At 38.0% G+C, this 14,854-nt stretch overlaps 1 protein-coding gene across 1 annotated transcript in view; it reads left to right on the top strand.

Moving 5' to 3' along the window:
- The first annotated feature begins 676 nt into the window (after positions 1-676).
- Positions 677-14,854, top strand: part of ecpas (Ecm29 proteasome adaptor and scaffold) — a 37,719-nt gene continuing 23,541 nt past the window's right edge. The window contains exons 1-21 of the mRNA XM_079813010.1: positions 677-722; positions 1,488-1,618; positions 3,489-3,605; positions 3,754-3,872; positions 4,761-4,907; positions 5,000-5,168; positions 5,338-5,477; positions 5,568-5,646; positions 5,739-5,858; positions 5,941-6,026; positions 6,239-6,314; positions 6,417-6,466; positions 6,588-6,654; positions 6,748-6,870; positions 7,056-7,159; positions 7,249-7,372; positions 9,297-9,377; positions 9,492-9,705; positions 12,690-12,781; positions 13,441-13,575; positions 13,680-13,821. Coding sequence (XP_079669136.1) covers positions 701-722; positions 1,488-1,618; positions 3,489-3,605; positions 3,754-3,872; positions 4,761-4,907; positions 5,000-5,168; positions 5,338-5,477; positions 5,568-5,646; positions 5,739-5,858; positions 5,941-6,026; positions 6,239-6,314; positions 6,417-6,466; positions 6,588-6,654; positions 6,748-6,870; positions 7,056-7,159; positions 7,249-7,372; positions 9,297-9,377; positions 9,492-9,705; positions 12,690-12,781; positions 13,441-13,575; positions 13,680-13,821 — 2,338 coding nt within the window. The 5' untranslated portion in view covers positions 677-700. The remainder of the gene's footprint in view (positions 723-1,487; positions 1,619-3,488; positions 3,606-3,753; positions 3,873-4,760; positions 4,908-4,999; positions 5,169-5,337; positions 5,478-5,567; positions 5,647-5,738; positions 5,859-5,940; positions 6,027-6,238; positions 6,315-6,416; positions 6,467-6,587; positions 6,655-6,747; positions 6,871-7,055; positions 7,160-7,248; positions 7,373-9,296; positions 9,378-9,491; positions 9,706-12,689; positions 12,782-13,440; positions 13,576-13,679; positions 13,822-14,854) is intronic.

The raw sequence follows: 14,854 nt of genomic DNA, 5'->3' as shown, positions 1-14,854 counted from the left end.
ATATATATATTTTTTAGAACATTAAAAAAAGACCTATATTGACACTGTCCAGAGCTACAATTTTCAGCATCATAAGCCTAAATTGATTTTAAAACAATCTACTTAGGCTTACAATGCTTTTGGGAAACGCAGCTCTGTTTGGTTCTACAATATAAATTACATGCAACCTTAAAGGTGAATTTTGAAACTGTGTGCTTTTTATATTTCACATTTTAATTATTTTAATTATTTTAATTTTTCACAAATGTGCGTTTTGAAAAATAGTACTCAAAGACATAAAGTAAATGCCACAAAGAGCCACAGTTTTGCTCTAAACATTTTGAAAAAGATCTCAATATTTAGACATTAAACTTTTATGATCAAAGCTAGTTTCAAGGAGTAAAACATAGAATGCAATGATGATTGAGAGAAGCCAAACATGATTTCTTTCTAAAAAACAAAACAAATGGATAATCATGTAAAGCTGTTTCAGTCCAGTAAATGCTAATCTTGAAATATTAACAATATAAAAGTTATATGTTAAGCTAGTCTGATTTGATTATATGAATAAAATAAAAATAATTAAGAGAGAGAGAGAGAGAGAGAGAGAGAGAGAGAGAGAGAGAGAGAGAGAGAGAGAGAGAGAGAGAGAGAGAGAGAGAGAGAGAGATGTTGTCTCTATAGGAGTGGCAGTGCTGCTGTTGGTGACTTCACTTCAAACATGGCTGCACAGGACGAGCTCAGTAAGTTTAACTCATTCTACATGCTTTATTTCTTCATCACTGCATGTTTGTTTTCAATAATGTCTTCATAATTGGTCACTCAAATGAAGATAGAGCTCATGGTGCTGTGCTGTCTGTTTGCTTACCAGTAGTTACGTAAATAATATTTGTAAAGTGAATATCAGTTTGGAGCTAGTCGGCTAGTGTGTGCTTACAGAGGCCCAATGCTCAGTCATGCTCCAAAATGAAAGTGTTTCTATTGATTTTGTCTCAATTAGAGGACGCTACAACCTGTATTTTTCGTACAATAAGCGTTATCTCAATGTCATAGTTGTCCAGGGCCGGTTGTCATTTATTGACAGCGTGAGAAATAAGTATGTTGATAATAAACGTTAACGTTGGTTAGCAGTGAAGCTATGCAGCTCGCACGCTAACTAACTAGCGAATTTGAACGTCTATATTTACGGTTATTCTATATTTACAGTTATTCTTATTGTCTGTTGTTTATTGCAAGCTTGTTAGATAGTTTTATTGTAACGTTAAGTTGATTCGTTTATTCATTCATAGAGAGCCGGTGAAATGCACTCATGTCATGGAATAACAGTTAGATTTCATTCAATGTCCCTGTAATAAATATTTCGAATTCGAATAAATGAGAAGTTTCTTATTTATCTGTGATCTTATAGGAATTATATGCGAAAGTCTTTCCATTCAAATTAATTTGGGTCCTTTTTCAATTTGAACACTCTATCTGTTGCTTACTTTCTCTTTGTTTCCTTATCATAGACCAGTTGGAGCGTGTGTTTATGCGCTTGGGTCATGCAGAGACAGATGAGCAGTTACAGGATATTATATCCAAATTCCTTCCCCCTGTCCTTCTCAAACTTTCCAGTGTGCAAGAGGGGGTGCGCAAGAAAGTAAGTGTGTGAGAGAAAGCTGTTTTTAGTGAAGAGCCAGGATTTCAATTAGGGGTCAGTGGAAAATATATATACAAATTTTTCTTTCATTTTTGACAAGTATTAACTTGTTTCTTTTATGTGATAATTATTTAATACAATCTTTTGTGTATCATTATACAATATGTGAAAATGTTAATGTTCTTAATGAAAGCTATAAAGTGTTACTGCAAACATTGATATTTTCTGGGTTGGCTGATTTATGTAGGAGTCCCTGTGTTGGCTCATAGTCTACATGGGGATCCTTTGGTCTGTAAAAATTATTTAAAAGGATAATAGAAAAAATGTATGCTTTGTACATGTGAATGTGTTTTTGTATATGCTGAGCGATACTACTTCAAAACATAGGCTACTTCCCCTAAAGTGTTTTCAGTCTTTTAGACCTTGTTTACACCTGGAATTAAGATGCGCTTTGCTTCGATCGGATCACAAATAGACAAGGGAGACACGTTCTCGTTTACACCTGGTGTTTTAATCCGTCTCCTTTGTCCACTTTAAACCACTTCTGTCCTGATTTCTTAGAGGGGAGGGTCTATGGGTGGATCAATTAATGTTTTTTCCCCCCAGATCTTTCGATCTAATGGACCAAATAAGCTTGCACAATATGAATGTGCAAAGAGACAACGGAAAAACATACGGAGAGAATCATCTTTTGTTTCTGCTCTGATAGCCACAATTCCATGTCGAAAACACTGTGAGTGTGTGTTAGAAATCAGGAATGGTGAGAGAACAAATGTATGTAATATGTTAAAAAACCGCCGCATTACCCCACATGCCTTCCACTGAAGAAAAGTGAAGCCGAATATGGTGCTGACATCTTGCACAGATTTGGGACAGAGTCTGCACAGTAGTGACCTCGGGACCGGAGTCTGCACAGTAGAGAGCAGGAAGTAGAGCCACGATATCAAAAGCCCGCCCACACTCTCGCAGATGCAGAACAACTCATTATGTTGGTGTGAAATAGGGCTTAAACAGTTATGGAAATGTAGAAATTAAAGCTAAAGTTCAAATCTCCTCCCGAAAATCCAGAAAAAAGTCTTTTTGTGACAACTTTACTCAGAGAAGCCGTCAAGTAGGTCTAAAACTTATTTAAAAAACGAACACTTGAAATTAAATCATCGTGATAAAAATTGTCTCGCATCCATTACAATACATGGAAGGGCGGAGGTCATGAGCTATACTGGGACTAACCACCTGGGGGCGATCGAGATGCTTTGGCTTCAGTTTTCAACACAAGTGTGGCAGGCTTGGTTCAAATGCGTTTTCGACTACCTCTGGAAGTGGTTTACACCTGTATTTAGCATCGTCCACTTGTAATCCGATCGACCAAAACGCATCTTAATACCAGGTGTAAAACAGGGTCCCAAATATGATCATCCTTGTGCAAGGACCCCCATCCTGAAATATGTGTTAAATATTATTTGGAGAATATTTCAATTCTATTATGTTACATCATTATATCTTTTTTTCAATAGTACTGTACTGTTAGATTTTTATATATATATATTATATATTAATTATTTACATTTATTTATTTTTCTACAGACCCCCAAGTATTACCTGGCAGACATCATTTATATTCTGAAAAATGTATATTATAAATGTGTAAATTATTATTTCTATTGTTACATTATTTTTTTCTCTCTACTCATTATAGTGCTGTACTGTTAGATTTTATTTATAATGTATTTATTTTACAATATTTGTTTTTTAGTTTGATCTTTCTTTTCTTTCCTTTGCTCTAGTGATTGATAGTCAGTAAATAGCACCCATGAGAAGGATTTCAAGGAAGATCTATTAAAAAGCTGGATTTTGTTATTCCCTTTTCCAGGTTATGGAGTTGCTTGTGCACCTGAACAAAAGGATAAAAAGTCGACCCAAGATTCAGCTGCCTGTAGAGACACTGTTGGTTCAGTATCAGGATCCTGCTGCTGCATCTTTTGTCACGGTATGATCGCATACCCACATGTCATGTTTACCACTGTCAATACTCCTTGTGACTACCCTTGAGATGTTTTTTTTATACCAAGGTTGTATGTTCCCATATTATATAGTGAGAACTTCATTGTCATGGTTGAGTGTGTTTGTGCTTGCAGAACTTCACTATCATCTACATAAAGATGGGCTATCCCAGGCTTGAGGTGTCCAAACAGTGTGAGCTTGCACCTACTCTACTTACAGCAATGGAGGGCAAACCTCAGCCCCAGCAGGACAGGTTACTTTAAACTTTATTTGAAAAGAAACCATGTTGTTTTTATTATTAAGGTAGAACGTAACTGGATATGAACACATTTATAATGCATGATAAAATATTTTGTTATACAATATATGTTGTATTACACTCTAAAAAAAAAGGTTCTATATGGCACCAAAAATGGTTCTTGGCTCGTAATCATAGGGGAACCTTTTTAAGTGCTATATAGCACCAATTTTGGTGCTTCGGAGGTTCTTCACCGGTTCTTTGACTAAGGTGCTATATAGCACCGCTACCATATACAGAACATGTTAAGATATGGTGCTATATAGCACCAAAAGTGGTTCCTCTATGATTACGACAAAGAACCATTTTTGGTGCCATATAGAACCTTTTTTTTTAGAGTGTATATACACTAGTTTTCAAAAGTTTTTTTAATGTTTTTGAAAGAAGTCTCTTATGTTCACCAAGGCTGTATTTATTTAACTGTAATATGATTTAATATTATTTCAATTTAATATATCTTTTGTAATATATTTTAAAACTTAATTTGTTCCTGTGGTGGCAAAGCTATAATAATAATAATAATAATAATTATATATATATATATATATATATATAATTTTTATTTTATTTTTTAATAACCATGGTAGCACTTTATTTGACAGTCCTGTTCCTCATGTATAGACTATGTACTTATTATAGCAATTAAAATAACTGGGTTATTACTAGGTATTAACCCTAACCTAACCTTAACCCATGTAGTTACCTTATATTACCAGTACTTTACAGGGTTAGTACACTGTAAGTACACATACTGTAAAATAAAGTGTAACCATGACCATTGTTTTTGCAGATATGTCAGTACTGAACAGTAAAGATAATGTAGTCTGTTTCTTCTCTCTCTAGTCTGATGCACCTGCTTATCCCTACACTGTATCATATGAAATATCCATCAGAGCCATCTAAAGCTTCCCCATTTGTCCTGACGGAGAGGCCCAAAACTGTACAACTGCTCTTAGAGTTCATGCTGGATGTTCTTCTGATGCCTTATGGGTATGTCAGCTAGATGTGTATAATGGGTTGTAGTTGGTAATGGTAATACTGTTTTCTTGAATCTCATTAACTCTCTTTGATATCATATAAAGGTTTGTATTGAATGAGCCTCCAATTCGTCCGGCCCCCTCATCCCCACAAGGGGGAGCTGGAGCAGGAGCCGCAGCAGTGGGTCTCCCTCAGCCTCCTCCAGGAATGAGCGTTTATGCAGTTAAAAGAGTCATTGGAGAAACTCAGTGGAGCCCAGAGCAACTGGAGCAGGTGAGATTGCTAAGAAAATGTGTTGGTGGATATTTATAATGGAAGATTTCGAGATACCTCAGTTCTGTCTATACCAATAATTATTTAAAGAATGAATGGATTAAATTCTTTCTGTGGCATTTTCTTTCTTATTCTTCAGTGACTAATCTTTTTAGCATTCTGTTTGCAGTGTAAGCTGGGGATTGTGAAGTTCATAGAGGCAGAGCAGGTACCTGAAGTTGAAACTGTCATTCACTTAGTTGTGGCCTCAAGTGACACCAGACACAGTGTTGCCACAGCAGCTGATCTGGAACTGAAAAGCAAGCAGAGGTGAAGGCTCTCTGATGAGATGTCAAATGAAATCATGAGATCTTTATATAATATTGAAACTCATCTCTTGCATCCTGTTTTGTACTGCAGCATCATTGACTGGAACAATCCGCTCATTATCAACAAAATGTATAAAGTTTACCTGGGTGATATTCCACTTAAAACTAAAGTAAGTACATGCATTGCACATGGTCCGTCTAATATCGTTATTACTTTGATATTCAGTGAGGTGTTCTACATGAGGTGTGTGTTTTTACCCAGGGTGCCACAGTGAAGCAGGAGCTGAAGCATGAGCCGGTCAGCACCAGAGTCAAGATGAAGATTCTGCCTCATCTTCTTCGCTCCAGACTGGCTGCTGAATGCTTTCCTGCTAATATACAGGTCAGAGATTATGTTTGATAGAAAGAACGTGAAGAACTTGTTCAAAGGATGTCATGGTTACAGTGATTGTCTGTTTGTTCAGGTTGTCTATGATGGACTTTTCGGAGCAAACACCAACAACAAACTCCTGTCCCTCACTCTGCAGTTTGTACATCACATCTGTATGGTGTAAGTGTCAATGACCAGTAAGAGTCACATTTACTAAAACATTTTTTTTGATGGGTTGATGTGTTATAGTCATGAATACAACCAATATTTTACTGATCATAACATACTACTTTCACAAGTTCTCCCCTGCTTTGATTTAATGTGCATTAGATGGTCCGTTTTGTTGTCCACTGTCATTGTCATCATGCTAATAATTGTGTTTTAATTTGAAGGTGCCCTGATACCAACAAACCTTTGGGTTTAATGCTACTGAATGGACTTACCAAGCTTATTAATGAATATAAAGAGGTATGAATGCACGATGAACAATTTAGGTTTTAGTTGTGATTCAAATTATGGCTTTTCTGAAGTTTCCGTCAAAGTGACTATAATTTATTTTTTGATTATAAGGACCCCAAGCTACTATGCATGGCTTACTCAGCTGTTGGAAAACTTTCAAGGTAATGCAATCATTTTATAACAAACTAAAATAATATATAACAAAACAATTTAATATTAAAATTCATTTAAAAAATGGAAATAAATATGTGTAATATTTATTTTGCACTTTTTACACTTTAGTCGAATGCCTCAGCTTTTCACGAAAGACATTGCATTGGTACAGCAGTTTTTTGAGTCCATGTGCAAGGTTTGTTTGAAACACGTTTTATACATGAGTTTTTCAGTTATTACTATATGATTTGTTGTATAATTTAAACGTTGTTTCTCTCAATGGAAACAGGAGGAATCTGATGTCCGATTGGCCATACAGGAGGCTTTGTCAATGATGGTGGGAGCATATGCTAATCTTCAGGGGGCACTTCTGAACCTAATGGAAGCGCTTGTGGCTGCATATATCACAAAGGTTTGCTATCTAACTCTTATTACAATTACCTTGAAAGAATAAATACAAATGTCAAAACTAAAGAAATTACACACTTGAACTTAAATTTGGGTTAAATAACATTGTATAATTTGAGTATGATTAAATATAAACTATTAAAATAACTTGCAGTGTGTAATGTCCTGTTGCTTATGATTTTGTGTTAGCCAGAGGTACAGGTGCGTCAGGTAGCGATGAAATTTGCCAGCACAGTGTTTGCCCCTGATCACGTAGCCTCTAGATATCTCTTACTGCTGGCTGCAGGAGATCCGTGAGTATATACGTGCACTTCCTGGTGTTCTTTAAAGTTTTCATATTAAGCTTTGTCATGAAAGCTGTACATATGACCTGTGTTTGTAGTCGTGAAGAGGTGTCTGGGGAGGCTCAGCGAGCTCTAAGGTCTCTCCCCTCTACGAAGACGGAGAAAGAGGGATCAAGGCCCATGCCATCATTCCCTGAGATGGTCAGCTACATCCACGAAAAGGTGTGGGGTTTTGATTTTGTTATTATTACTATAGATATCTTCTCCGATGGTGTGTCATGACTCATGACTAGGGATGTCACGGTACCAAAATTCCTGTAGTCGGTACCAATACCATAACAATTTTACGGTACTCTTTACCAATTTCGGTACCACAGCTAAATGTTTTTTTAATTTTTTTATTAAAAAAAAACTATTTTACTATTTTAAAACACGTATTAAATGTATTAAGTTTATTATTCATGATGATAATAATTATAAGTAAATAATACAAACATTTAAAGGCTGTCTGCTGTTTAAAAGTAAACATTGTTTATAAAAAAATAAATCAAGTGAAAAATAATCAACCATCTAGGCATAATTTTTATGATTAGTAGAGACGTATTATTATTATTACAAAGAGACGTAGCTAAATCTGCAGTAGCACAACGGTAGCCTGATATACAGTATTCTGTCAATTTCAATTTTTGCCGTGAACACTTTTGAGTGTTTGTGTTCATGAATCATGATATGACAGTTTTCTCAAATGAAACTGTAAATTCTCATGAAGTGATGGTTTATGCGTTTGTGTCCTCATATAGTGATATATTTTTTGTACAGTCTATGATAGCGACACACGGCAGAGACTACAAAGACAGCAAGCGAGTGTCACGCGCGTGTGCGCCCGGCCGCCTGCGCCTCTGCGCCCCGTCATTCACACAGAGACGCAGAACATGGACGAGTAATATTTAAATAGTATTTTGAGGTTTAATATTCACACACTAGTATAATATTCAGCTACAGTCTGGAGCCCTGCGCTTAGATAAACACGGAAGCCACTGAACGCAACTGCGGGTACCGAATATACCCGGGAGTCGGTACTACCAGTACTACAGAAATCCTGGTATCGTCACATTTTTATAATTTCAGTACCGGCTTGGTACCAAAGTACCGGTACTTGTGACATCTCTACTCATGACCAAGCGGCTACCTCCCGCGGTCTCTCTTGAAACCTACGGGTGAACAATAAAATTCAGCTTATCTTATAATCGCATCATTAAAGGGATAGTTCACCCAAAAATGAAAATTGTCATAATTTACTCACCCTCAAGTTGTTCCAAACCTGTACGAGTTTCTTTGTTCTGCTGAACAGAGAAGAAGATATTTAGAAGAAAGAGCAACCATTGACTACCATAGTAGGGAAAAAAATACTATGGCAGTCAATGGTTGCTCTATCTGGCTGGTTACAAACATTTTTCTAAATATCTTCTTTTCTGTTCAGCAGAACAAAGAAACTTGTACAGGTTTGGAACAAACTGAGGATGAGTAAATGATGACAGAATTTTCATTTTTGGGTGAACTGTCCCTTTAAGCACCCCTTTTACGAAGTCTTGAAATTTTTTTGAATTTTTTTTATTTATTCTTCACAGTGATCTGTCAAATGCTTTGAGCGTTTCGGAAATGTCACACTCCTTATCTTAACCGTGTTAGATCTGGGGTGAAAAAAAACAGCTTGTCTTTTGGACATGGTGACAACACTACTAACACAACTCAACTAGGCCTTGCACCCTTTTTATTGCATATGCCTTTGGCGGGAATTATTTAAATGGTGGATATTGTGATGTGTACATTCCCGGAAGAGAACTTGAGACTACAATCAGGGTGCTTCAGGGAGTTCAGAAACCGTGCTTACTGATATAGAGAATAACTCCCTTTGTGCTTTTGTAACTTTGCAGACATTTTTCATGCTCAAACAGCAACATGACACACTAAAGAAAGGTTTAAAAATGTAAAAAAGCATAATTGAATCTTTAAATGTGGTTTCACTTGCATTTACATGTTTTTTGCAGATCCCAGTGTGTTTTATGCAGTGATTAATTGGCAAAACTAGGTGAGGGCTACCAGCTTAAGTAATGTATAGAGGCTGACCTTTATGTATTTGTCATAGGCTGCACAGAGATTGAAGACTCCTGCGAAATACATTATTGGTACTTCAACGCTGCCTTTTAATCCTGGCACATTTGGAGAGGTAAATTTTCAGTCTTTAGATTTAAGATTTGTTCCAATATTTAATTTCATGAATGAACGGCCACATGTATTTTAAATTGAACAAATGCATTTCTTTACTCTTTTGTTTCCACAGATAGTTCTTTATCTTAGGATGTGTCTATCTTCTAGTGCTGGAGCCACGCCCACAACTCGGAGCCTGATGGACATGCAGGATGATGCTCCTATTATTGGACGCTATGTTCAGTCATTACTGTCCAATGAAGCTTCTTCCTCCGCTAAAGGAGGAGAGGCCAATCCAGTTCAAGTATACATTGAATTACTGCAACAGCTGCTGTCAGCTGTAGGAGGTGAGGGAGATTACAAATTATGGTTTCTAATAGTGGTGGGCACAAATCAAATCAAATCAAATCAAATCACTTTATTTGTCACTCTACATATGCACAAGTGCAACAGTAGGTGAAATTCTTAGGTGCAGTTCCGAGCAACATGGTAGTCATGACATGACATGTACAACATTTAAAGCAGCATCAGATTACACTGATGCGCCCACAATTACTCACAGCACAGTAAACTCTACAATAAACAATAAATAATTTACACAATGTGAGTGTAGTTCTCACAGCTTTAAACAATATACACATACTTACAATATACATATACTTTAAACAATATACACTAAACATACACTAAACAATATACATCACGCTATAATAGTAATAATAATATACAATGTACAGTATAAAATATTATTCACAGATTGAAAAATTGAAATCCAAAGTGCAATAGATGCTGTATGATAAATAAATGTGTATATAATGTGTGTTTATCTACAGTGGGTTGTGCTGAGTGATATTCTGTCCAGTGTGTGTTATGATCCTGATGGGTCAAGAGTTAAGGAGTCTGATTGTTTGTGGGAAGAAGCTGTTCTGGAGTCGGCTGGTGCGTGATCTGATGCTGCGGTACCGTCTGCCTGATGGCAGCAGTGAGAGCAGCCCATGGTTCGGGTGGCTAGAGTCTCTGATGATCCTCTGAGCTCTCTTCACACACCGCCTGACATAAATGTCCTGGAGGGAGGGAAGCTCACCTCCGATGATGCAGCTGGCCGTGCGCACTACCCTTTGCAGGGCTTTGCGGCTGCGGGCGGTACTGTTGCCGTACCAGGTGGTGATGCAGCCAGTCAGCAGGCTCTCTATGGTGCAGGTGTAGAACCGTGTGAGGATGTGGCGGCTCATTCCAAACCTCCTCAGCCGTCGCAGGAAGAAAAGGCGCTGATGAGCCTTCTTCACAACGGCCTCGGTGTGGACGGACCATGAGAGTTCCTCTGTGATGTGGACACCGAGGAACTTGAAGCTGCTGACTCTCTCCACCGGTGCTCCATCGATGGTGATGGGGCGGTGTTCTCTCTCATTCCTCCTGAAGTCGACCACCAGCTCCTTGGTCTTGCTGACGTTGAGGGAGAGGTTGTGCTCCTGACACCATCGTGTCAGAGTGTGCACCTCCTCTCTGTAGGCCGTTTCATCATTGTCAGTGATGAGACCTACCACCGTCGTATCGTCAGCAAACTTGATGATGGTGTTGGAGCTGTGGGTTGCCACACAGTCATGTGTGTACAAAGAGTACAGGAGTGGGCTGAGAACACAGCCCTGAGGGGCTCCAGTGTTGAGAGTCAGTGGTGAGGAGATGTTACTGCCCATTCTGACCACCTGGCGTCTGTTTGACAGGAAGTCCAGGATCCAGCTGCATAACAAGCTGTTTAAGCCGAGAGCCCGGAGTTTAATGTCAAGTATGGAGGGCACAATGGTGTTGAATGCTGAGCTGTAGTCTACAAACAGCATTCTCACATATGTGTTCCTCTTTTCCAGGTGGGAGAGAGCAGTGTGAATTGTTGATGAAATGGCATCATCAGTGGAGCGGTTTTTGCGGTATGCAAACTGCAGTGGGTCCAGTGAGGGGGGGAGAACAGAGCAGATGTGGTTTCTGACTAGTTTCTCAAAGCATTTGCTGATGATGGGGGTCAGAGCAACAGGACGCCAGTCGTTTAAGCATAGTGTTTTTGACTGCTTAGGTACAGGAACAATGGTGGACGTTTTGAAGCATGTGGGGACCACAGACAGGGAGAGGGACAGGTTAAAAATGTCCGTGAAAACTCCAGCCAGTTGGCGCGCGCACGCTCTGATGACGCGGCCGGGAATCCCGTCTGGACCCGCAGCTTTTCGGACGTTCACCCGCCGGAAGGATCGGGTAACATCCGCTTCAGATACGGAGAGTGCACTAACCTCTGTATCTTCAGCCGCGAGCTCTCTCTCCGTGAGGGCGGTGTTATTTCCCTCAAAGCGAGCATAAAAGGTGTTGAGCTCGTCCGGGAGAGAGGCAGCGGTGTTCACGGTGGAGTTTGTGTTCCCTTTATAGTCTGTGATGGTGTTAATTCCCCTCCACATGCTTCTGGAGTCGGTGGTGTTGAACTGTCCTTCAATCTTGTCCCTGTACTGGCGTTTTGCTGCTTTGATTGTTTTCCGGAGGGCATAACTTGCTTGTTTATGCTCCTCCGCATTACCAGAGTTAAAAGTGAAGGTCCGCGCATTGAGTGCCGCGCGAACATCCCCATTTATCCACGGCTTCTGGTTTGGGTACAGCCGAATTGTTTTGGTCGGAACAACGTCATCTACGCACTTCCTGATGAAACACGTTACGCTATCAGCGTAGACCTCGATGTCGTCATCAGAGGCCGACCGGAACATCTCCCAGTCTGCGTGATCAAAACAGTCCTGTAGCATAGAGTCCGATTGGTCTGACCAGCACTGGATGGTTCTGAGGGCGGGTGCTTCCTGTTTCAGTCTCTGCCTGTAAGCGGGCAAAAGTAGAATGGACGCGTGATCTGATTTGCCGAATGGTGGGCGAGGGAGGGACTTGTAACCCTCCTTGAAGGGGGAGTAGCAGTGGTCTAAAACACGGTTCCCTCGCGTGTTGATGCTAACATGTTGGTGGTATTTGGGTGCGATTCGCTTGAAGTTGGCTTTGTTAAAGTCCCCGGTCACAATAAACGCAGCCTCAGGATGCGCGCTTTCCTGCTCACTCACTGACCTATACAGTTCCTTTAGTGCCCGGTCTGTGTCGGCTTGTCGGCAACATGGGAATACTGTGTGAATTTAAATATCAAGTGGTGGAGTGTATTCAGTGTATTCACCAATATAGAAAACTATAGTTCCAACGACAATCTATATACCTATAATATATGTGATATGTATAACATAATCTAAAGGAGATTAATTAAGTGGATTATGATCAATTTATTTTGTGTGATCTGATGTTGTCATCTTATTCATTTATACAGGTATTCCAGTAATGTACTGTCTTTTGGAAGTGGTCTCTGTGTGCCCAGAGAAACTTACTCCCAAGTTTGTAGACAAAATCGACTGGATTAAAGTAATTATTTTATTTTATTTTAATGTTATATAATATTACTGTTCAAAGGTTTGGGGCTAGACACATTTTTTTTTTAGAGAAATAGATACTTTTATTTAATAATAATGGATTAAGTTGATCAAAAGTTGCAAAGAATACCGCCAGTATAACATTACAAAAAAGTTCCATGTTAAATAGATGTTTTCCTTTTGAACTTTCAAAGAATCCTGAAATAATTTGTCATGGTCTTCCACAAAAATATTAAGCAGCACAAGCACAACTCTTTTCACCATTGATGATAAAAAGAAAATCTTGAGCACAAAATCATCATATTTGAATGGTTTCAAGAGGATCATGTGACACTGAAGGAGTAATGGTTGCTGAAAATTCAGCATTGACATCACAGGAATTAATTACATTTTAACGTACCGACCCCAAACTTTTGTATGTGTATATTATATTATATTATATTATATTATATATTATATTATATATTATATTATATTATATATTATATTATATTATATTATATTATATTATATTATATTATATTATATTATATTATATTATATTATATTATATTATATTATATTATATTATATATTATATGCTCTAGAATGGAGAGTTTTCATGTCTGACTATAAAAATTTAATTTTTCATTACATATGTTAATTTTGCAGGGTCTCATGAACACTAATAAAGAAGACATGCGTGAGTTGGCAGCACAACTGTATGCCATGGTTGTCTCTACTATGTCTGGAAATGAACTTAGTACTGCTGTACAAAACCTGATCAAGACAACTAAAGACATGCATGTATGGAAAAAAAAATATTTAAATATCTTTTTAAATTGAGAAATTGATCACATTTTTAGAAATGTATATATTTTATTTTATTTTATTTATTTATATACATTTAGAGTCCTGAGACTCAGCATGGTGCCATCTTGGCTCTGGGCTACATGGTGGGCAGATACATGAGTAAGAGGCGGAGCTTAATGCCTACTGAAGCCACTCCCAAAGAAAATGAGGAACTAATTGCCATGGCTACAAAAATTATCGGTATGTGCCTTTTCACAGAGTTTCACATTCGACACTTGGTATTGGGATGCTCTTTAGTAATATTTGGGTAACACTTTACAATAAGGTTCATTAGTTAACATTTAACTAATAATGAATTGCTATTATAAAGCATTTATTTATCTTTGTTAATGTTAATTTCAACATTTAATACTTTTTTTTTTAATCTTATGTTAGTTAATACATGAACTAATGTTAACTAATGAAACCTTATTGTAAAGTGTTACTAATATTACTTTAGTTACGTAACATTTGTTTCATTAGTCATGCGTGAAATATGTCATTTCTGCGTCACTAGTGGCTCCTAGTGGAATTACAAAAATACAGCATGTTTTTCAAACTGCCGTTTCGCACATCGTGCTTCCCCCAATTCAAACTTTACAAATACTGATCTTATGGGTGCTTGTAAAGGCATGTCTCAACATGTAAAATTGGGCTACTTTCAATAGAAGCTCCAATATATTCTGAATACTTTTAGCTGTGTTGCTATGTGTCACTAAGCATTTAAGTAAATTAGGGGTGTCCAAACTTGGTCCTGGAGGGCCACTGTCCTGCATAGTTTAGCTCCAACTTGCCTCAACACACCTGCCTAGAAGTTTCTAGTATGCCTAGTAAGACCTTGTGTCCTTACGCGCTCGTTTTTGTTTTTTTAGGTCAACAGCTTATTAAAACTTTGGACGTACAGCAAACAAGCTAAAAAACCCAGAACTGTCACTTAACAGCTTTCATACATTGTTCTGTTTTGTTATAAGTCAGAAATGACAAGGAGACAGCTTCACACAATACAAAGTTGTAGTGATTTTACTTTCGTCCATCCAAGGACGCTAAGTAAGATAGTGATTGGCACTCACGTCACTGCTGACGTTGTGATTTTTGGATCACACTTCACTTAAGGTGTGGTTATGACTACATCAGATGACCACCTTCCCCCTCTCTTAGTTTGGGACACTAGTCAAGGTCTTTTACCTTGGCTGTATGAGAACACTCCAAACAGGAGGCTGTTCAATCATTTTAG

The sequence above is a fragment of the Gobio gobio genome (assembly GCF_949357685.1).
Source record: "Gobio gobio genome assembly, chromosome: 3".
Taxonomy (NCBI): Eukaryota; Metazoa; Chordata; class Actinopteri; order Cypriniformes; family Gobionidae; genus Gobio; species Gobio gobio.
This window is presented reverse-complemented; position numbering and strand designations above follow the sequence as displayed.